The following is a 24,832-nucleotide window of genomic DNA, read 5'->3' on the forward strand; positions in this document are numbered from 1 at the left end:
ATGAAAAATACCGTCCAGAATATCCTCCAGAATAACCTCAAAGATACTGAATGCTCAAAGCAAGCTACAGCCACCCATTTAGCTATCAACAGCTATAACTGTTGAAAGTTTGTCTCATGTAAAGTAGTTCAAGCGTCTCCAATGCAAACTATTTAGCATGGTCTGCCATTGGTGTGGGGGAGGAGGGCTCTCTGCATCAACTGTGTTTGGCCAGCAAGTGATATTTGAGACTGGACGCACTCCAGTGGTAACTCAGTTCACAACTCCAGTAAATGCAAATAACTTTGTTCTTGTGGAGAAAACCATCTGGCATTCAAAACACCCTTTTCTGTATCCGATTCTGCTCAGGAAGGTTTATTTCTGCTGCTATCCACAATATTACTGCTGCATCACTTTCTGTTTTACCAAACTACAGGGCAGGAAGAGGGTCATAATCACAGAATGTGCCTATGTTAATCACGAGTCAAAGAAAGAGAAATTCGCGTTAACTTGTTATTATCGCGTTAACTTCAATAGCCATAGTTATAAGGTGTGCTTGGACGCACAAGGTGACACAGATGTGCCATGGAAATGTAGAAATAAAGGCACATCTTTGAAACGATGATCATTGAATTGATATATTTATCTAGATCGATGGTCCATTACAACTGTAGGTTTTTTTTTTTTTTTTCGTTATTAAGTCCCTAATGGAGAAGGGAACTAGAAAGATATGGTGCCAGGCGGCAGGCTGACTTGATTTTAACAACATATTATGTGTGCGATGTCAGACAAATAGTTGAAGGTGAAACCAAGATTTATAGAGAACCAAGATGCCAGTAGTGTCATTATTCTATAAGCATTAGATTGTTCAATCAACCTTTAATTCATGATGATACGTTACAGTAAAAAAAGCTGTCTAGTGCCAGTTTAATATAATCTCAGATCCTTTTATGATTGCAGTTCTCAGTGTGCTAATCACAGGGAATAATCTGCAAATGCTCTTCAATCTTTAACTTTTACACAATAACACAGAACTGAATCCATAATGTCTCCAGCTGCAGCACTCAATAAACTGTAAGGTTGTGCTGAGTATGTGCTACACTGCTATGCCACATTCCATTTGATCATGGTTTGTGCAATTATATGGCTATCAAACCTGCCTGTCTCTGTCTGCTGTGAGAGTATACACAGCCAGAAGAAAAACACCCACAGTGTTGCATTTGATCCCCTTCAAAACAACACAAATGAGTTTTAAGTCTTTAAGCGAAGCTTTGCTAATTAAAAACACTCCTACTCCGTCAAGCATACTAATGCCAAGGCTGTGAATGGACTGTAGACATGACTATAAGCGGAGCTGTGCCATATTGCTTTAGAAGCAGAATCCACTGTCCCATGACTAAGACATACTGTCAAGAGGACTAATAGTCTTAACACTCAAGTGAATCTGATGAGTTTTTCCCAGCAAGCAGATAATGAGCAGAGAAAGGAATCTGCTCTAAGGAGCCTCTGAGCACTACTTGGTAGAAACTTTCTCAGCCTGGGTGGGATCAGGATGTTGGCACGGTGCGATGAGATGAGTTTAGAATTAGCCATAGGCTTTAATATGGTGAGTGCACTGCAATCTGAAACAACATACTGTAGTGTATAGAGGCAATTGATAAGCTACTAGCACTGACCTAAAGCAAGTGTAAACATAGTGCTATGTAGCACAGCAGCCATTCATCAGTTTCCAAGGCTCTCAGAGGTTGTGACTAGCAGACTGGAGGTTAGTCCATCTAGTGTGCATCTAGCTGGCACCAAAACTCTATGTGGACTGTACATATTTAGGGTTCTAACCCCGAATGGGTAGAACCCCTCTGGAATTGTGCCGGTTTATTATTTTTTGTTGTCTGCCGCTTGAGCTCAAATTCCCGTCAGCTGGAATGGGCCAGAAACGTGAAACTTGGGCCAATGATTGGAAATGATGTGCATCAACTTTTATTAAAATATGAGGCGAGTCTGCCAGATGGTGGCGCTGTAACTAAGGCTTGAAAATGTGTTTTTGGGAAGGCCACGCCCCTCACACCATAAGTCTGATTGACTTGAAATTTGACACATAAGTCCAGCTCCATGTGCTCTACAAAAAAGCCTCTTGGACAATTTAGCTCCGCCTACTTAGACCTTTTGCTAATTAGCATAATGTGAAAAACTGTAAAATAAATAGAACTTTTGAAAGATTGACTCTATCAACACCAAATTTGGTATACGGCTTCGGGGGACGGGCAGACACATTTCTCCTATAAATGAGCCAGATAGGTGAAAAAACATAGCCGCCATGGACCAATGTATTTTTGCAATGGGCGGGGTTTATGAATGATTGGCCATAACTCCCGCACCCTTTGCCCTGTCATCACAAAACTTGGTGGTTAGGCTCATGACTGGAGTGGTAATCTGCCTACAAAAACATGTTGAGCTCAACCTATAGGGGGAGCTATAAATGCCATTAGCATGTAGCTGAAAAAACAATTTGGAGAAATCTGGGGCTTATCATGGGTATGTTTTGCACAGATCTTTGAGGAAGACGGCGGTCAATGTCATCGACTGCGGGGGATGAGGGTCATGGTGGCCCGTTTGGGGCGAAACAGGTTAGAACCCGCGGATTGCCACTTGCGGCTATATTTCTCAAATGTATTTATCACCACATCACCACTTCTCCTCCTCCCTCCCCACCACTGTGAGTCAATAACCTGTGGTCCACTGCATGTAGCTTGGTTAGACTAACACCGCACACTTTCAGGAACATTGCACCATGGGTAACAGATCTAATGATGGGTCATGGCAATTTAAGGCCTGAAACCAGCTCTTTACCGATCACTCCTATGGCCAATCTCAAGACGAAGTTTAAAGACTAGTCCCCTTGGCCATCAGATTACATTTTCTACCTTTAATTGTATGGCTTTTTCTTAACAGATGGTATTTATTAGGGGGCCAAGCCCGAGGAGCCGAGGGAACGCGTATGCAAGTGAATTTTAGCCACTAGGGGGCGCTAAAAATATGGGAAGTTTATATCTCTTGAACGGCTACACCGATTTTTACGAAATTTGGTCAGTATGATGTAGGGCAAATCCTGAGGCCATATCTTGAAGGTGGTCATGACTGGTCAATGTGGGCGTGGCTTATTATAATAATTCCAAATCGGCACACATTCAGCCTTTTGCACTTCGGGTGCACTTCCCATTACAGCGAATACCACGGCTCAGACGTTGGCCTGTGTCCTCACTTTTGCCCCAAGCCCGTCATCCTTTGGGCCAACTTCCGTGGGCTCTGCAGTGCATGGGGTCCGAATCGCATGGAGGGGCTTGGCCCCCGTTCATAACTGCTTGCAGTTCTAGTTATTATTAGAATTGTTCATATTGTTAAGTCACAGTCACTCCCTCAGTCTGCATACATATAAAAACAGAACCTCAAAGTCTTCAAATTTCATCTAAGCTAACTTTGTCTGAGCTAAATAGCTTACTTTGTTGATGCAAAAATTTACTTTATTTCGGAAACCCTTATAGTAGAGAGGTAAAAAACGCTGACATTTGCCTGCAGAACAGCACCATGTTATGCTGTTTCAGTGTGTGTGATAGAGAGGCACGGAACCAGGTATGCATTCTTTTTTACATTCGTTTTTACATTCCCAGTTTGTGTACAGAATAACCAATTCTCTAACATTTAGGGGGCAGACAATATGGCACTGCATTAGTTTCTTCACTGGGTTGGCATCTTAAACCCATTCAACACAGTTCTTAGACTACTATAAGCATCACACAAAACAGCATCCTGAATCCTTCCTCCAAGAATAGTGAATGCATCAGGTTTCAAATTAAATATCCAGCCCACTCTATACCCATGCCCATGCTCTCACCTTAACATAAAACTGGATCAAAAACCTGGGCAAAAAAATGAATAAATAAATTAATTAATTAATTAAAATGTTCCTTTTTTTGAGGGAAAATTAACCTGGACTGTACACTAAGGGTGTACAGTATCTTCTGATGCAGCGTTCCCATGTCTATTCAAATTACAGTTGAATGGGCTGTTACCAAGGAAAAAAATTATTGACGTTTTGTCAAACTTAAATTGGTTTGAAAAAAAACACAACAGCTTCTTATTTGAAAATTCCCTGCTTTTGTCTGTTTTAGATTTATTTTTTCATTTTTCACGCTTTTTTCATATTTTTGTAATTAATCAAAAAATGACTTAAAAAATATATCCAATAGAAAAATCACCATCATCATTATTTACAGCATTACAAATACACACACACACACACCCTGACTTGTTGAGGCATGGACTCCACTAGACCCCTGAAGGTGTGCTGTGGTATCTTGCACCCAGTGGTGTGCATAAGGGGGGGGGGGGCAGTCGCCCTCTTGGGAGCCAAAATGCGCACTAAAGTGCCCTCTTGGTTGGCAAAGCACACTAAACTGCCCCCTTGGCTGGTTAAAACATGGTAAACTGCCCACTCAGGTGGCAAAAACACGCGCTAAAGTGCCCTCTTGGGAGCCAAAATGTGTGCTAAAGTGTCCTCTTGGGTGGCAAAAACGTGTGCTAAAGTGTCCTCTTGGGTGGCAAAATCACGTGCTAAAGTGCCCTCTTGGCAGCTAAAACGCATGCTAAAGTGCCATCTTGGGTGGCAAAAACATGCGCTAAAGTGCCCTTATTTTCGCCCCTGCCCTTTGTTTGGATTGAGATCTGGGGAATTTTAAGGCCAAGTCAACACCTCAAACTCTTTGTTGTGCTCCTCAAACCATTCCTGAACCATGTTTGCTTTGTGGCACCACCTTATCCTGCTGAAAGAGGCCACAGCCATCAGGGAATACCGTTTCCATGAAAGGCTGTCCATGGTCTGCAACAATGTTTAGGTAGGTGGTACGTGTCAATTAACATCCACATGGATGGGAGGACCCAAGGTTTCCCAGCAGAACATTGCCCATAGGATCACACTGCCTCTGCTTGCTTGCCTTCTTCCTATAGTACATCCTGGTACCATGTGTTCCCCAGGTAAGCAACTCACAAACACCCGGCCAGTCATGTGATGTAAAAGAAGCATAACTCATCCGACCAGGGCACCCTCTTCCATTGCTCCGTGTTCCAGTTCTGATGCTCACATGCCCATTGTTGGTGCTTTCGGCAGTGGACAGGGGTCAGCTTGGGCACCCTGACTGGTCTGTGGCTATGCAGCTCCATACATAACAAACTGTGATGTATTGTGTATTCTGACACCTTTCTGTCTGAACCAGCATTAACTTATACAGCAATTTGAGCAACAGTAGCTTGTCTGTTGGATTGGACCAGATAAGTCAACCTTTGCTCCCCACGTGCATCAGTGAGCCTTGGCTGCCCGTTACCCTGTCACCGGTTCACCACTGTTCCTTCCTTGGACCACTTTTGATAGATACTGACCACTGCAGACTGGGAACACCCCACAAGAGCTGCAATTTTGGAGATGCTCTGACCCAGACGTCTAGCCATCACAATTTGGCCCTTTACTAACTGGCTACAATCGTTACGCTCGCCCATTTTTCCTCCTTCTAACATGTCAACTTTGAGTACAACATGTTCACTCGCTGCCTAATATATCCCACCCACTAACAGATGCCATGATGAAGATATAATCAGTGTTATTCACTTCACATGTCAGTGGTCATAATGTTATGCCTGATTGCTGTATATATATATATATATATATATATATATATATATATATATATATATATATATATATATATATATATATATATGTATATGTGTGTGTGTGTGTCTACAATTATGTAGTATCCAATACTATAAAATGTTACCTCACATTTTCTTTAAGACTGACAACATGGATGAAAAGGCAGATCTGCCACTCCCGCAGACTTACCAAAAACAAGCTGAGCTGAAGCCCTGTTTAAATCTGCAGCCCACTCCTGAAACCCTGTCATGCTGCTGTACAAACTGTAGACATAAAAGAAACACATCACATTATCTGGAAAAAAATGTTTTGTAGAGAATTGTAGTAAGTGCTCATTTCTTTAAGCCACTGTTTAAATAAAGCACATACCTTTAGATAGCCTGTAGCCCAAGTTGGTGAATGTGCAACACTGTGTGGAGGTAAATAAATAACCTAAACGTGGGGGTAATTAATTCATTTAACCTCATTTTGAGGAGTTGATATTTTGCTTACACTTTGCATGTTCGACTAATGGTTACATTGGTTTTGTTATGTCACAATGGGTTTACATGCTTTATCATATGTGGCTATCCACGTAAATACTAAAAAAAACGTAAAGAAAATGGCAATTCCAGAGATTGGAGTAGCAGAGCAAGACTTGCTGGCAATATGTGACTTTGTCCCAGTGGTTCACCACGGTGAAATAAACTGGAATGGAATGGAAAACAAGGTGAAATTGTATTCTAGGCACTGGTTCCTAAAACATATTGGTTGTTACCAGTTCAACCAGAGTATTTCTTGTTTGTTTTTAAAGAAATAAAACAAACATTAAAAAAAGATCAGATAATTTCCTCTCCTGGTGAAAAGGTTGGGAATGCCTCAGATGAAAGTGTTTCAGATGGCAAAATTACAAGCTCCAACTCCCTCAAGTCAGCATTGTAGAGGGCGACTGTCTCCCACAGTCTTCTGGGCTCGCAGTAACCCAGCAGACACTAAGTGGCCCTCTGGGTGAACTCTGTGGTACCAGAGTCACTGCTCCTCGTCCTCACCAGTGCTGCCAAGCACTGCCAGTCTCTGCACATGTAACGCCAGCTGCCGGAATAATGTCCCAGAAACATGTCACAGCCAAATTCCTTCTCCGGCATTTGGACAATACCAAAGCCAGATCCAAGCCTGTGAGCCAGAAAGGGAGAGGCAGGGACATGGCTTGATGCACACAGAGAAGCAGATGGAATAAACTAAGCTGAGAGAAGCCCCATCTAAGAGGCGGAGAAGGGCACAGTCCAACGGCATCATCCCAGTGCAGAGTGTGGGGCCGCAGCCAAAATGTGGAATAACCAAATATTAGTCTCCCCTTAATGACAGCTCCTTCAAACAGCTTGAACCCCAGACAAAGGCGTTGGAAGCATTTCAAAGCCAAAGCACTAGCCTCATCAGGGCATATTTCACAATGAATCACAAAGGAAAACAGTGAGGCCAGAGAGTGGAGCATGTTCAGGGTATCAAACAGCCACACAGGCAGCTCCCTGCACTGTGAACCTGCCTGTGCGCTTTGACAGGTCTGAGGTCAGCACCCACAGAGCCACCCCCTCCAAACCAACCTGCAACCCCTCTGACTCATCCCCCTGTTAAACCAGTCCAGACCATGTTCCCCAGCCTGTTCTGCCTCTCCAGGAAGTCTCCAGTGAGACAGAATGAGTGACAGGTTGGAACAGGAAAAGGGAAGATAGAGACGAAAAACCCATCTCTCAATCCCTCCACCAGCCTCGTCCTATTCCAGTCCACTCAACTCTTTTGCTGCCAAGCCTACACCCCCTCCATCACACACACACACACACACACATACACACACACTTAAGCTGCCAGAAACAAAACCAATTCATTCCACAAGAGATACTGAAAACACAGTGACGGACTGTAAAATAACACAACGATTTTGTTTTAATCAGTTTGTAATTATTAGTTTCAAATTAAAACGAGGCACTGTTAAATGACAGACCTGACTGATGTCTTCTTTTATGCTTCTCTGAACTGGATTATGACATAACGTACCTCTAATTTTAGTTAATTCCATTCCAGTATCCAAGCACAACCTGCACTTGCTGCATTGCTGTATGGCATTTAGCGTTATAATGTTAGACTACTCAGGTTCAAAGTAAAGGTAAAGTACACTGAAAAAATGGAAGAAGGAGGGTTGTTCAATTTACAAGTATGCATTTTGTATATGCTACATAATTGATTTATTTTTCTCTCCAAAACATGATGGTCACTGTAAAGTTTTCATTTAACACAAAGAGTATTTATATATATGTATATAGTTCCATACTTAAGTCACAATTTAACAATCTCAAATATAGCTGAACAAAAATGTATGAGAGTTAAAAGAGAGAAACAAAAAAAACAAAAACAAATTTGACAGTTACTATTAAAAGAGACACTCTTTTCCTGTCAGACGGTACATAGAGACCTCATTGGACATGATTAATTAATAATATATTATTATTATAATGGATTTATCAAATCAATAAATTCTGGTCTTAAATGCTCGATAAAAATGAATTCAAGGATATAAAATATGTGGTGCACATATAAGAGAATGTAAGTAGATTTATTGGCAGCCACATAATAATTGTAAAGTGCTACCACATTTTTGGCTGCTAAGCCTTCAGCAGCGCTCCCTGCTATTTAATAACATATTTCTCATCTGACTCATCCTATCCTTTTCCGGTGTCCACCATATGTCTGTTTGAGTGATGCTCAGATAATATGAATCCTGGAATACGTCTGATTTCTGTGCAACATTTTTTATAACTCTGTTTGGATCAGACTTTAAATGATATCTGTCAGAAAGGAAATAGCTTTCCATCACTGCCCCATTTAAATGTACCCACAGGTATAGCATATTTATGGTAATATGGGAATAGAAATGATTCATCGGTGATGCTGTGGCTCTGAATATCAACTTCTGTTTAGGAGCTGCAACAAACAAAGAGATGACCTTGATGACTTAAGGGTCAGCCAGTTTGCTAGGATGAGGGTAAAAGTTAACGTCTCTGCTTTCCAATTTATGACAAAGAGATAAATGCCGAAATTACAGTCATGCCTGAGTGTTTTTTTGAACCTGTTTCAATTTTGCAGGGGACACAATGAATCAGACAGCAGCTTAAGCAATTAACAAGGAGAGACATTATGGTAATGAGAGCGTGGAGCTTGTAAGGTCACTCTTGTCGCGCATGTTAAGCCATGACTCAGGGCAGGGATTCTCCGCTGCCAGTTTAATTGAAGGCAGCATAAAAGAATGATGCACAGAATTAGTTTACCTGGTTTGTCACGCACGGACATGTGCTGGAGAAAAGAAAGCCAAAGTACATTGATTTATTCAATCATCTTCATGGCTTCATGCCGTGCTACTGGATGCAGTTTGGGACTACAGTAGGAAATACTGCAGCTTGGCGTGAACACACTACCTGATCGGGCGGGTAAGGTAGGTGTGAGTGAAACAATGTCATCAGACATCTTCGGAAATGTCACTATGAACAAAAACTTTGCTCTTTAATTTTGCGAACAAGTTTTTATCACAGAAACATTTCTTGGTTGTCAGTACTGTGGGGTGTGGTTGAGAATTGCTGTGAAAAGCCAGTCAGTGGGTCATGAGTTAGAAATCATCTGGTCCAAGGTCAGGAATTAACTTTAATCTTCAGGAGAACTGTGTTTACTTGTGCAAAGGATGTAGGCTCATTTTGACATGGATTACTATAAAATAAGCTATTGAAGGTGTAATTTGTTAGATAAAGCCAGAATTCAAAGGTAGCTCCAGAATGGTACTGTGGGAGGCATTATTGCTGCTGCTCTTCAGTTGTAGCGACAAGCTGCTGTTAGCAAGTAGCTCAGTTAGCATTGGAGCGAAGTGGCCCCAAAAGCTGATGGAAGTCAGCTGATTTATATATATTATATTAGCTGACAGATATCAGCTCATAGCGAGGGGGAGTGACTATGGGCAACAGGACTCAGTCAACCGGAAACCCAGTTGACATGCTTGGTAGGGTTGGGCTGACAGCCATCGAATACTAATACCTGACCATCATAACATCATGATTTAAAAGGCTCCCCACCAGAGAATATAGTCAAGTGGTGTGTCCCCTCACAGTTGCTGTAGGGCAAGAGTTGTTGTTGTTTGCAATATGTGGAGAAGAAATGAAAAGAACTATGTTGCTGCTCAGTGCAACATTTTGTCTCCATGTTCCGTTTATTATTTTCTTATATAACCAGCTCAGTGAGGCAAACCCAAGACGCTCGGTTCATCTTGTGGCAGCAGTGTTTCTGTTCCCACGGGTCGATGTTTCTCCCAATCATGCCATTTTTACACAGTTTTCCTAGCTTAGCTTCCTTGGCTAGTTGTCTAAAGTTGTTTTATGCATATGAGGCAGAACAAAGCGAAGTTACGGACTTGTAGTGCAGAGACAAGGACACCTTTAAACCTGGCACAGGGATGTATGCCGTTTGTAACGAGGGGTAGTTTTCTCTGCAGGGTGACACCATCCATCCATCACGATGTTTCACTGCAGACATCACCATACACCAGTTCGGCAGACACCTCCTGACCCTAACTCTTGGTAACCAGACTGGGACTGAACACAGCCTCTGAGACTAGCAGAAGGCGTGTAGAGCCGGAAAATGTTCACATCTTACTCTATGAGTTTGAGATTTATTTTGACCGACACAGAAGTGGCTGTGGCAAGACAAAGAAAGACTGTGTTTGTGAGTTTTATTTTGCTTGTGTTAAATTTGAATTAAGTGTGATTTACAATGAGTTAAAGAGACAGTTAAGCTTCTCCAGTTGGTAAAAGGGATAAACTTAAATCCAGATGGTGAATGGTTATATGTTTCTGTTTCAACAGCTGTAAAAAATGAATACAAAATAAATAAAACACTCTCTCTTAACAATTTGAGAGTTGATTTTTAGTAGAACTGCACTTGCCACTTTTACATCTCCCAAATGAAACAATGGGGGCCACCAGACCATTGCCTCCTGAGGTTCAAAGTGGTAGTAGGAGACAGGACGAGCCGGTGCTAGCTAATTAGCGTGTTAACTTCAGTAGACATCTCTGCAACACAGTAAACAGAAGTCTTTCTTTCTGGCCATATCTTACAAATTTCCCCTTAGCATGCAGGGATGAAGTGGATTTGTGTTTGAAAAACATGGATACAAAATGCTGCATCAACAGTTTCTCGAACCTTAACTCGTGTGTAGCTTACATTTAAAAACTAAAAGAAAAAACATGACATTTAAAAAACCTTAAAGAACTGCATGTTTTGTTATTGTGCCCAAGAGTAACACAGCATCCTTAAGTTTCAAATCAGTGTTGTCCTTAAAGATTTGGGAGCACTGTTTGGCTGTCGTAAAAAAATCTGTTTAATTGCATCATCAAGATCAGATACTTCACATTGCTACACACTGAACAATACCACTGCTGCCACTACTAACTACCCAGCAGGAGCTGTGCTCTTATAGTATAGTCAGCAACTAGCGAGTTAAAATATCAAGATGTCTTACAAAACAAAATCTGCAGATATATAAGCTGCTTATCTCACCAATTAACTACAAGGCTTAGTGCCTGGTCACAGAGAGTGACAGCAAAATTCATTTGTATCATATCTTGCAAATTGACTGGCATAGAAATATTTGTGATATAGTCCTAACCAAAATCACTGCTTTTTTAATACCTAATGCACTATAATAGCCAGTATGTAATGTGAAGAGTTAGGACCTAAATGCAGTACACAGTAAACCAGGAGTAGTTGAATTTAGTTGTAGATTTTATTTATCAGACTCAGCAGGTTCAGAGCAAGGTGAGCAAAAATCGGGCAGGATATTAGCTGGGTGCACTCTGCAGCATAGCTGGGGAGAGTTTACAGCACAGGAAAAACAGTATCCAAAGAACCAGCAGAAACTCTTGGACATAGATGACAAAGAACAATCTGGCAATGAATGTCTTTGAGGCTGGATACATATACCAGGTTCATTGGTGATGAGGAGCAGCATTAGCCCCATTCACACTGCCCGTTCAGTGCGGGATTAATGCACTATCTGCCACATCGTCTGTCTGAAAGTCACAGAGGCAGAGAGGGAGGACAGTTTCGCTGCATGGAAAAGTGTCTGTCATCCTGTCCGTCCTACCAACTCTTCGTCACATTGCTGCATACAAAACAGCGTTTGTCCCTGGCAGCAGAGACAGGCGGCTCCCGCAGTTGAATTGCGGTGACTGTGTGACGGGATTTAGAGCAAAACACTTGAACTCACCATGTCTTTGTCTCTTTCCACTGTGCTGTGCTGTTGTAGTTACTGTCTCTGGCAACCTGTATTGAAAAAAATCACTGCAACGGTCAGCCCTCCCGACCGAGACTTCAGTGAACTTTCCCCCAGAAAACAGCCTCCCTCCCCACTCGGCAGGGTCTACTCTTTACTGATGGTGACTATGTAATTATGTCATTTAAAAGCAAGAAACGTCACTTTGTCACATTCCATCAGAGGAGTTCTATATTGAATTGAACAAGTGTAACAGAGCTAGCATAAAAGCATCTTCCGTTTTGGAGTAACTGCTCAGTCTGCTCAATCAAAGGTCAGCTCTGTTTGCATTTGTAAAAAACACAAATACGTCTCAAGCTCAGCAAATCCACTTAATGATGACATTAAGGTTGACTGTACAAGCAACTTACTGTAACTCAAATTTGACGTTTGTATTATATTTATATTATGTTAATTATTAACACAGCAGCAAAGGAGTAAGTCAGATCAAGTAGTATAGACAAACCTGGCCACCGGCACAGCTTGAGGAAAGAATCTGCTCTGTAGTCTGGTGGACTGGTACATCACTAAAACAAGGTTGACTTCGTCTTTTGTCCCGAGTGGCCACCGGAATCAACAATAAGTAGAAGTTCCTTTTAGTAGCTTTAAGTGATGTACATAACGTACTTAAGCAATGTTACTTAAGTTACATGAGTAACAGTTATTTTTAGTCGGACCATGTTTCCTAAACCTTACCTGTTAGTGCAATAACCTAACCAAACTGAACCCTATTGTTTTGGGAATGGTGATGTACTTTTGGGATTCACTAGCAATTGCCTAATGTGACCAGGTCTTTCAATGCACTGGTTTCACAGTAAACTCAGCATTCTTGTCCATGTTGGATTTTATTGCAGGTTTTTGCCAGCTGCCAACAATACATTTTGACGGGAGTAACTTTCAACTTGCACATTTTAGCTTCAAATTTAACGTTGGCTCCACACATCCAATTTTTTCTCTGCAATAAGCCATACTGTTCAAACTGCAATCCCAAGCACTAAATGTGAAACAATGGTGCTGAGAGGAGAAGCAGTGAGTGAAAGTGAAGTCTCTGAACTGTTCGTTCAGTGCAATCTGTCATGATCTGCAAGTCCATAAGTTACAGCACATCAGCGGTTCACTACTTAAGCACACAAAACCGTAAATACTGCACACAAATGAAGCCGTTAATCAAACGTTTACGGAACCTTTCACCATGTCAATATGCATTAGCTGCTGACTGATTGCCATTTGTCTAATTAATCAATCCCCACCCTCAAACTCATATGCCATTAATTCACTGATGAGCGGGGTCACAGCACACTCCTCACACACATAAATCTTCGCCTGTCATTGATCTAAAAATAACCACCCAGATCTGCTCGCCTGGTGATCTCTGCAGGAGAGTAAAAGAGATGAATGTAAACACAAAGATGGTGAGAAAGATCTTTGATTTTCATGTTTGTCCGTCTTTATGTTGACTTAAGACATCAAATCGACTCTAGGAGTCCATGTAGCAGCTTCAGCTGGAATCTAGTGGCTATAAAGGCACTCTGAGCTTGTTGTGCACAGAAAAGGTACAGTTATTACACACACAGTCAATTTCAGGTCTCAAGTGGGTAACAGTATTGATTGGACCACAAATCCAACAAAAGGGGTTTAAACTGAGTAACACCCACTCCCCAATATCAATCCAGAAACATGACTCAGCAAGGGGGGGGTCTGTTCTCCAGAGGTAAGCCACTGTTTTCAATCAGCAGTCAACATGTTCCTGCTGCAGCCGCCACTGCTTTCCAACTGGAATCAGACCAAGTGCCTCCATTGGCCTCACGCTTAACACCTCAACAGTCACTCTGGGAATACAACACAAGGACTCTGATTTCACTTCTGCCTTCCTTTCACCCACTCTCTGCCTTCCTCTTCTCCTCTACATCTCATTGCTCTTCTCTCCTCCATTACTCTATTTTCCTTCCCATTCCTTGTCTCTGGTGGGTTGACTTTTTTTGGCAGTGTTCCCAGATAAGAGTGGTATGAAAGCAGTGTGGAGGAACGGTTATTACAGGCAGCGTGCTCTGATCAGAGAAGTTTCAGATCACAGTGACAGAGAGTCTTCTTATCACACCCGAGGCTCTCAACTCATGGCACCAACGTTTTTCATCTGACTCCTGCAGGATGACTGGGAAGTTACTGTAAGAGAGCCCACCATACATCTACCCAAACAAGTCTATTATGTCCAGAAAAATGCTTTATATCTTCAGTGACTAATGGCTGTTAAATCCGACAGAGTTTAAGTGGAGTAGAACTTGGAAATTCACAAGCTTTTTGGTAGATTGGTCTATTGTGGTATGTTTCAGTTAGCTTTACAGTTCGGTATCAGCAGAATTCTGACAACACTGCCAGTATATCTTGAAGCATCTCTGGAGATATTTTTCATTCATCCATCCATCCAAGAGAATAAACAAACTTTTACAAACCTTTAAATCTACACTGGCTTAGACAGCACACACGTTGAACAACACACAAGTATCTCCATCCTTTTACGCTCCAATTCTATGTTCTTTCTCTTGAATGTTTAGACCGCAAGTCCACTGGATGTGGCTTTGCTGCCTTCACATCTCTGTTATGGTGTCAGTATCAATTCAAAGTGTTTCAGAGGCAGAGCATCTATAGTAGTCTGTGCATCGGCAGCCACTAATATGTAGCTCATTCATGATTGATGTGTTGACACAGTATTTCGTGAATATTAGAAGGAAAAAACTCCCTCTGCTCCACAGATGTTGTTAGAAATATCCTCTTTGTTTCTGTCACTTATCTTTTACTTATTTACTTAGTTGAAGACATTTCATAAAAAAATATAATGCATCATCAATGTTAATGTATAGCAACTGTTGGGGCTGGGAAATATATGGACATACAGTATGCATATAATATTGTTGTTGTGATACGAGACTTCACTGTATGTCGTCTTAGATTCTGGATGTCATTAATCCTGACATAACAATTGACCCACCACCCCCAAACTACAATGTCATTGTCCATCACAATGTATCATTGTAAACATCGTCATATGCCAATTTGGCAGACATCGCCCAACCCTACTTTGTACCCCCAGCTAGAAACGATGGGGCCTTTGGCTGTGAGCCATCCTCGGACATGGCAGCAGGGTGCTTGTACTTAAAACGGTACTTCACAACAAGGGTAGCATCACACAGTTGAACTTATTTTTCACTTTGTTGCCTTTCTGGAAGGAATGTTTCCACAATGAGCTTCTTTCAGCACTATTCATTTTTTACCTCAGACTGCTTTAGTGAAACCATTACCGTTGACATTCCTAATCACAATATAGCCCTGAAAATATTGCAATATTATTCAATAGAGAATATTGCCAAGACCTATTGGTTAGAAATAAAAGCATTTATGAAAATCTTCAAGTTTCACATGTCTGAGATGTTTTCAGTAAGAGTTGGTTCCAGCAAAGATATGTTTAAAGATGAGAAAAGAGCAGTGCATGAGCCATTACAGAGGGGCTTTATTTGTGTGTCAGATGGACATCTACCAGTACAATGAAAGTGTCTCTTGCTGAACAGCTGGAGAGTGTCTGAATGTGATGCAGCTGCATCCAGTTGACAGTAATGATAAGTTACTGTAAAGTAAGGCACCTTGCTTCTGTCTTGTTTCTCACTGAAGTCATTAATTGTTATCTCTGCGGCTGTGAATGAAGCACGTATGATGTATGCACCAATTCAGTTTACAGTTTACACCAAGACTCAACGGCTACAATGTATTATATGATATCCTTGGTGCAGAACTAATGAACCAAACAGTAGGACCTGAGACAACAAGCATGTATCACTGGAGCAAAAGGATGGAACCAGTGTATGAATCCCTTAATATACTTAAATGAACAATGAGACACAACCTCAAGTGAGTGGATAAATGCCATGTCATAAAAAAACTCTGACAAAGCGTTCATTGATTCCAAGAGTTTGGGACTGCAGCAGATTGATTAAAGGGTGGATAGAGGGATTCATTTACTATTCATTTGTTTCATCCATGAGACTTACGGTCATGAAGCCGTCCAGTAGACCAGAGTCAGGTTTGGGTGGAGCCTGAAGTCGCTCCATGGACCACTTCTCGATGATGGAGGCCACTTGGCTGTTCTCAGTGTTGAGGATCCTGAAGCCTGTCATGTTCACACCACTGTATCGGTAAGGCTCCACGTCCAGTGCAAACAGATCCTGGAAATAAGGAACATACATTAGAAACGGGTGAAAGAGACTCAACCCAAAGATTTGTACTGAAGTCAGTGGGGGGACAAGTAGTTAGCCCTGTTAGGTGCTAGCCACTGGTTAACTAACAGAGCTAATAGCTTGCAGCAGAGCTAAAGTTAAAAACACTGCAGGACAGAGAGTTTCTGTTCAGAAGAACATGAACTGCAATCAATGTGACAACACAAAACGCTTAGACCAAATAAATGTACTTAAGTACTTCTGCTGGTTACAGTTAAAAGCTAAAAGTACTTTGAGACAGCAGTTACAGACACTTCACATCATTTTATGAAACTTGTGTCAGACATGAAAGAAACCCAATACAAGCAGTGAGTAGTTGGTAAGGTAGTGGGCCCTCAGGCCAGGGGCAGGAACCATTTTGGATTAAGTTGAAATTTAAACTTCTTGTTATAACAAATGCATCATTCTCCCAACAAATCTCTAGATTGAGTATTTTTTTTATATTAGTTCAGCCAGGTTATTTAGGATGGATGTTTTCCTTACATTTGTCACCTTTCTGTAGTCTGCAATCTAAAAACATAATTTAGGTTACTGGTTGAATGTGATGCTGTCAAATAATAATTTTGTCTCATGATAATATTCAACTTGCCATAGTTGTAAGATGCCTGAAAAACTTGGAAAGGCAATTTGAAAATGCTTGAAAAGTACTTAAATTTAAAACTAAAAATGTGTAAGAACTTCAAGTTTAAAATATGAATTAAGTTTGAACATTGAGGCAGAAATAATAAAATTAGCCGTTTTTAGACAGGGCACCAAGCCGCCAATTTGCCTGTCCTTTTGGCGGCTCGGTCCGCGTTTTTAGACAGAGGCCGGCAAATTGGGGATCTGTTTTGGTCCGCCGATTTTCCGCCTCGGAGGGTACACTTATTTCCGCCTCGCCTGCTATCTAAAAACGAGGCGGCAATGTGCCGGCCTCTGCGTGAGGTGGGCGGAGGTGTAGATGACCTGCGCTGTTGTGCGACCCACAGCCGGGGAGTTTTAAAACCAAGAAACAGCTGATCACGGCAGTCAGTCCATCATTTCATCCACGGACATTAAGATGAGCAACTGGACAGCCACTGAGATCGAGGAGATGCTAGCTTCTCCTCGGTCTCTGTAGCTGTTTGGTTGTGTTAGCTTGTTGTTGTGTAGGCAAGCTAAGGACGGTCGCTAATTTCAAATTAAAAGCCCCAGGCTAAGTTCGCAGTTCTAAACTCCAATGGGGTGCAATGTAAAGCCCTTATTTTGAAGACAAATTCGTTGTCATTGTTCACAGCCCAGCTTCGAGCTTCACGTCATGTCACATGTTTACGCCTACCTCAGAGGGCTTTTGGAAAAGGAGGAATATTATGCCTCCATTTTAGAAAGCCAGGCCGGCACATTGCCGTCCTTACCTTGGAGCAAAAGTGCCACCTTTTCTATCTAAAAAGGGCTACTAACAAAACGTTTTGCTTGTTAATATAGTAAGCATCAAGCCCTGACAAGTGAAATTCGCGTTCACTTTTTGAGAGGACGGTTGGATCTTACAAACACATGAAACTCTCCTGGTTGACAGATCAGCAGAGATAATACAAGATAAACAAAATGTGTTAGAAAATATCTGTTTCTTTGATAATGTATCAATTCCCAGTAGGTTTGCTGTTTCTGGTGCCATTTTGAATTCTGTTCATCTTTCATTAAAATAAATGACGTGACTGTCCATGCTTCATACCAAACCTTAAATGATAATGGCATTCTACTAATCAAACCAATTTTTTAAGTGTACTGGGGAAGCATTGAACAGCTGGCCACGCAGATACCAAAAGTCTGCCTGTGCAGCCTCTAAACATAGTACTCTTAACTATACAGAGACCTATACTAAAGCCTGTTCTCAGTAACCAGAAATAGCAGCACTGGTGAAATCTAACAAACAAAACAATACAAACTGCCTGAATAAACCTTTAGACAAATGTGTTAACACAAGGTAAGTGATGAGCAGCCTAATGACAAATCTGGCAAGGAAAATGGCTGCCATATGTGGCCTCAGTATGGCTGCGTTGTTCACTCTGCTGGGAGAATTAGGTTGTCAGCACTGGACTCTCTGTCTGCCAAACACAACAGTGGGAAATGACAAGACACCCCTCTGTCTGTTCTCACAGTACCTCCCCTGCCTCACTCTGGTTTGTATTTTACTTTTCATCTTCCTCAAAACACCAGAGGGATATTTAATTATCTCGCTTAAATTGTGGCACGCTGAATAGCTGCAGAAAGAAAGTATGCACATTTAGATGTTTCATTTCAAACCCGAAAATTATCCCTTTTAGCTGCAGCGATGAAAAGCAGACAGCTGAAAACCTGAATCATTCCATTCTCAAAGGAACTTGACATTAAAAAAGTAAAGGATGGGGAGGAGGCGGAACACAGAGAGAGAGACAGTGTATTGATCCGAACTAACACAAGCAGCCTCTTCGGGATAAGAGGGGGAATGGAGCTTCAATAAGATTTTGATTTAAGTCGAATCTTTAACCTGGAACATGGACTGAGAGCATGTTCACACACTCAGGGAGCTGAGAATAATGCTCACTAGTGTGTGCACATATGTATCTGTGTGTTGTTTTGCATTTTATCCTGTAGACAGTGAAGGGGACTTTTTCCTGAAATAACCAAAGGCAAAAACACTTAAACAGTCACATACTATCAGAAAAGCTACAGACTCTGAATCCTGCCTTTTCACATTTATGTGAAACATTAAAAGTGACACAGTCTTTTGTCTCATTTGTTTTTACTCCACTGGATGTCCACCTTTCATTTAGCCATCAGTCTAAAGATGGCACAGAACTCAAACAGCATGTAACCATTGTGACAAAGTTACACAAATACTATTATTAATACTACTACTACTATTACAGCTGTTTATTAATATAACCATACCAATGAAACAAATAATATATGTTGATATCCTGACATTAGACTATACATTGTCTTAGATATCAGTAATGGTTATATGCTAATCTGTCATAAATGTTGTCTTTTTCTGCTTTTAAAGGCTGAATTACAGTAAAGGGATGTCATATTCTGAATTCATCAGACTTTTCTTCTTGTTGTAATACTTGCCTTTAGACTGTCATTTTTTCACATTACTGATGATTATTCAGTAAAATTCTTGTTGAGTTAATATTAGGTAACATACCAATTGTCTTCTCTACAGTTTTTGTAGCAATATCAATATTGTCTAATTGACGATAGAGATATCAGGATACATATCATGTTTCGTGAATATATCTGAAAAATATTGTGTTATTATTTAAGGCCAGATTGGCCTCCTCAAGAAGTATAAGGGAGGACAGTCAAGAGGAGAAAGAAAAGACCATGGACATGTTCTGAGGGGTCTGTAGCCTGCTGTCTTCTACTGTATATGTAGATGGGGCACTGAGCCCTTTATGTAGGTATTCTCTTTGTTACTTCTGATGAACAATGAACAAGTTCTGATGAACAAGTTTAAATCTTGCATCAAACTTGTTCCTTCTTTAAACCACACAGATTTCCTATTCTTGACCTCTAGTTCCACACAAAACAAATCGAATTATATCAGTGCCCAAACACATACTTTGCACACATCCATAACCACTGTTAAATAGGCCGGAAAAAAGATAACAGTAATAAAATCGTTGCAGGTCTGAATCGATGCCTGTGATCGTAGGGACCAAAAATTTTGTGTTCACTTTACTCAAACGAGAGAACTTAATAAAACAGTGGCTACATATTATTCATTGCGATGGAGTTCTCCTGAGAAAGTTCCCAGGCCATAGGCCTTTGTCCATGAGCAGGATGGCAGCAGGTGGAGATCTCCACAGAGTTTGCTATTATCCAGAGGAACTCCGAGCCTTCCCAGGTAGCTCAGAGCGCTGTCTGCTTGTAGTCTCTCGTTTACAGGAAGCTATCCCGACAAAACCACGCGTGGAGCTGAGTCAGCTAGTAGCAGCTTACAGTCCTTTCACACTGCTAATTCACCACTCACTAATGGTCCGTTCACACCAAACACAAACAATATTTGCGGGATTATTCATTTTCATTTGTGTTTCTCGTGCGGCACCAAGCTCGGTGAACTTCAGCATCTTGAGCTGCATATGACTGCAATAAATGAATTGGAAAAACACTGAAGTAACGTCATGATGCGTGTAAAAAGCCTGAATTCATGCTTCACCAGGTCTGACTGCCAGACAACAAGCAAACAACTTTTAAAATGCTTGTTCCATGGATGTAGTTCAGAAAGATTATGCTGTGCTGAGACATATTTCCATAATTTACCAGCTAGTCTGCCTTCCTCACTCACTTTCCTCCACGCCAGCTATTATTTCATCCTCTCTCAGTACCAGTAAATGTGTCATCATGGGCTCAATGATTGATTGTTAGACTGCATCCAAATGTCCAGACTTAACCACATTTGCTCCCTGACTTTGAGGTGCATTGCCCCTGCAGATGTAACATTTTACTTCTTGTGTTTCGACAAATATTGTGACTGATGTTAGTTGTAAAACAAGTACAACATTGATAAAAGTTACCAACAATAAATTGGATCCAAAATAGTTCAAGAGGTTTTTGAATAAAATGTCTGCCAGGCAAGGTGCCAACAGCATATAAGGAGCAATTTAGGGGTTTAGTATCTTGCTCAAGGATACTTCGACATGCAGCTCAGCTCCGCCCCAGGGGAGCTTGGATTCGAAGCAGCGACCTTCCGATCACTAGCGACCTGCTCTACCCGCTGAGCTACAGCCACCCCTCCCTTTATTTGATATGTTTTTTTGTTAGTTTTTTTTTACTTACCCTTTATTTGATATGTAGAAAAACAAACAAAAAAAAAACAACACATTTTTCCTCTCGATTTGAGCCACTTATGCCTGGGGCAGGCCCTGCATACACTTATTTTGGGCTAACAAGAACAGGCCCCTAACCAAATGAACTGTGTCAGAGCCACAATTTCACTTTCAATGGTCATCTGGACAACTGCATGTATAGAATCGCAGTCAAATTTAAATTCAGTGACTTTGCCCAAAAATCAGGCTTCAAATGCCCTTTTCCCACGGGTTATACTCCTACTACACATGCACACAGTTTTCACGACACAAGAATTTGACTTTGTGCACTTCCATCAATGCAACAACATTATCTTTTCTGGTTCAGCTGTGATAAAGTGGCTTTTGAAGATGGGGCAGGATATGTGTCATACAACTGCTTTCTGTGGTGTTGTGGATTTTTCTATTCAAAATGCCTTGAATGGCTTGTCCCTTCTATAATGTCTCCGACATAACATTATATTATGAGGTAAAGTTAGATTGTCAAAACTAAATAACGAAAGTCTTGTTCCTTTACCCCAAATTTCCCTTTTCTGGATTTAGTTTGACATTTTTTGTGCAGGACAGTTGTGTTGTACACTCCTTCACTGAATACAAACTGATAACCTAGCAAGGCTAACAAGAAGTAGCTTGCTAGCATCTTCAGCTATCTCACCTGTACATGTGTCACCTTGCAGGTTGAACAGTATGGTCAAAGTAAAAGATCCCTCTCTTCTTGGGTTGACAAAATTGTTCATTACTGTTAGAATATTTAATTTACACTGAGATCACTGAGATGAATAATTTGCTTCAAACGAGTTTCAAGTTTCAAATATGTTTTAAATATAAAACCTTCACGGTTTAAGAAATCCTAATTCAAATTGTGAGTCTGAGCTTCAAGGTATTCTGTCAACAGTTTTACAGTAATTAGTATTAATAATGGTGGTCTTTGTTGTAATTAGGACTGTGGCTGCTGTTGCTCAGTAGGTATAGAGTATCGCTTTCTAATCAAAGGGCCGTGTCAGACCCCAGCTCCTGTCAACATGTTGAGGTGACCCTGTACTGGTTAGACTAGTGCTTTCTATCATTGCTTACTGCAACACTGTGTATGTGCGAGTGCATGTGTGTGAATGACAGGGTAAGACTGGCACTGTAAAGCACTTTGGATAAAAGCGCTGTATGAGTGCACTGCTTTTTGAACCACAGGGATTTTTTTATTTTTTTATTGGAGTACCACAGTTGGCCACTGGGCCAAAATGGCATCAAGGCAGACTTAAAGTGACTTATCCAGCTTTTTCAAGATCACACGAGGAATACCAAATATGAAGGAGGAAGAAGAAGAGGAGGAGGAAGATCTGAACACGAGCATAAAGATGAAAAGGAATAAGACAAGGAGAACAAACAAGCCTGAGACAAGTAGGAGGAAGATGCAAATCTTTAAAAGGAAGACGTGGAAAAAGAAAAACATTGAGGAAGCAAAAGAGAAAAAACAGTTATCTTGATGTCACAAAGTACTATCCTATTATTTTTTTTTGGCTCTGGAGAACACATTAAAGGGATAAGTGTGATACAAGGTAATTAATATAAAATGAATAGCTGAGAAAATTAAGATTGAAGAGTGGCATTGTCTCATATTTTTTTGCCATGAAACAAATCTTCATGGGGATGCAGAGCTCTGAGTGAGACCTGATGACAAAGCGATGTGTAGCACAGCCTCTTTCTATACTTACCAGTGTGGTGAAGATATAGTGATAATACTCTGTCATCATCCCCATGGCGAGAGCCTAAGAAACAGAGTGACAGAAGGAGGCAGAGAGAGAATGATTGGAGGAGAGAGAGAGATTTATAAATGAGTAGGGAGGCAGGGACAACATTTTGTCAGATGTTGCACACATACACACACACACATGCTTTTGTCTGTTTATGTCGCTGTATTACTGGTTGTATGACCATGTAATGTGAGGTGGCATATATTCTGCTGCACTGCTGCAGCCACAGGCTAAGAGATAAGAAACAAACACACACCAAAAAGGAAAAATGCTAAAAGACAGAGCTCAGTCTCTTTCATTTGGCATATGTAGTGAAACAGACAATAATGCATGATTCTATAGATGTGAAACATCTGGGAAATTGTCATAAACACATATAAGAAGTCACCGTGCAGTAACAAGTACCATGATAGAGTTGTTGTGGGAAATTGTTTGGAAGACGCTGTTTGTTTGAATTGGCTGCAAATTGTGCGATACTTGTGCTGCTAATTTGAATGTGTGAAAATACAAACATGGTGTGTAATATGATCCAGCTCTGGCTTGGTTTGGAACGTACTTTATTGGCACTGTCAACAAGGAAAGGTGCAAGCAGCTGATCAACATTTCTCAACAACAGATTGGCGTATACAGCACCAAGAGACAGTACTGTGAATGTGCCAGGCTTTGTGTTTTGTGTTATTTCAGCACACAGATTGATATGTTCTTCACTTGACCATTTACATCCAGTGTCAAGGCAGGAAGTAGTGTGTCCTCTATGTTGGGAAACAGAGAGTTCAATTCCCAACCCTACAAGAGTGTGAGACAGTCTAGTACTGTGTCATCATTGAGCCAGACTTTTGTGGTGAGGATCAGCTTGCAAGTAAAGCTCTCACTTTAGCAGTCAATCTATTGTACAATCCTGAACTATAGTATAGTCATGAGCTTTCTGGATCTGAACAAATGAGATCAAGTGACTAACATGAGTCTCATTCACAGGTCATCTGGATATACACTTAGATTTTGGACAAAGACCTCAGCCAGAGATAACCAAGGAGCCAGCTGAGGTAGCCGGGGCTTCTACTTTGGGTGCTCCCTTGTTGCCTCCCGTGCAGGTAATCCCGGTTTCTCCACCAAAAGTTGTGAACACCCTTGTGAGGGAAAACAGGGCTGGGGAAACCGATATCAGGACTACCTATCAGATTCCAACAAATGTCACATCATCAGGATTTTAATCTTTTTTAGTTTTTCAGTGAAAAATAAAGAAATAGTCATTCCTACTAATCAATCTTTTTTCATCATATCGTGCAGCCCTAATGGACAAGCTAACATTGTTTGCCAAGTCCGATGCACAGTTGTGATATTGACACTCACTTCTGTTTCAAATAGTTTTACAACTTTGGAGAGGAACCAGAGTCATATGAACACCAGAACTGAATCCGAGCAGATGGGGAATAGTGATTAATGGGAAGCCAACATTCTTCTCTGTTGCAGCTCCGTTTTCCATTTAACATTGATTAGTAGAATGACATTTTACATAAAAACCTGACTGCCGTCATGTTGAGTATAAGTCAGCCTTTTGTCATCCGTGATTTTCATCCATCTTACCAATAGAATGTAGTAAGTTCCCAAACTGGAATATGTACTCACAATTACCAAAGCAATCTGTCTCTAAAAATGCACCTCTGAGATTAAATTCTAACTCAGAAGCTCCTTGCTCTGTATTATTGTATTATCATCCAGACTATGTGTGTGCGTGTGTGCGTGTGTGTGTGTGTGTTCTGGCTCTGTGCCATTCCATTACAGCGGTATGACGCTATATGATGGTGTCAGAGTCATGCCTGCCGTGCTGAGACTCACTACCCAATATGAATCACAGATTAGGACTGAGCAGAGTGGATGACAGGCAAGAAGGGATAATGACTGCTGCTACCAGGTGGGAAACCTTGAGAAAGCCTCAAGCATTCAGTTTGAGGACTAGCCCACTCAGTCATGACTCACATGGGACCATTTCCCGGACCTTTTAA

General features: G+C 41.1%; 1 protein-coding gene across 4 annotated transcripts in view; it reads right to left on the reverse strand.

The window, feature by feature from the left end:
• grik2 (glutamate receptor, ionotropic, kainate 2) overlaps window positions 1-24,832 on the reverse strand; it is a 327,295-nt gene that overhangs the window by 176,616 nt on the left and 125,847 nt on the right. For all 4 annotated transcript variants that reach the window (XM_030394698.1, XM_030394701.1, XM_030394700.1 and 1 more), the window contains 2 exons: window positions 22,791-22,844; window positions 16,046-16,219 (listed from right to left, as the gene is read on the reverse strand). In XM_030394698.1, coding sequence (XP_030250558.1) covers window positions 16,046-16,219; window positions 22,791-22,844 — 228 coding nt within the window. The remainder of the gene's footprint in view (window positions 1-16,045; window positions 16,220-22,790; window positions 22,845-24,832) is intronic.

Source organism: Sparus aurata, chromosome 17, assembly GCF_900880675.1.
Source record: "Sparus aurata chromosome 17, fSpaAur1.1, whole genome shotgun sequence".
NCBI classification, from domain to species: Eukaryota; Metazoa; Chordata; class Actinopteri; order Spariformes; family Sparidae; genus Sparus; species Sparus aurata.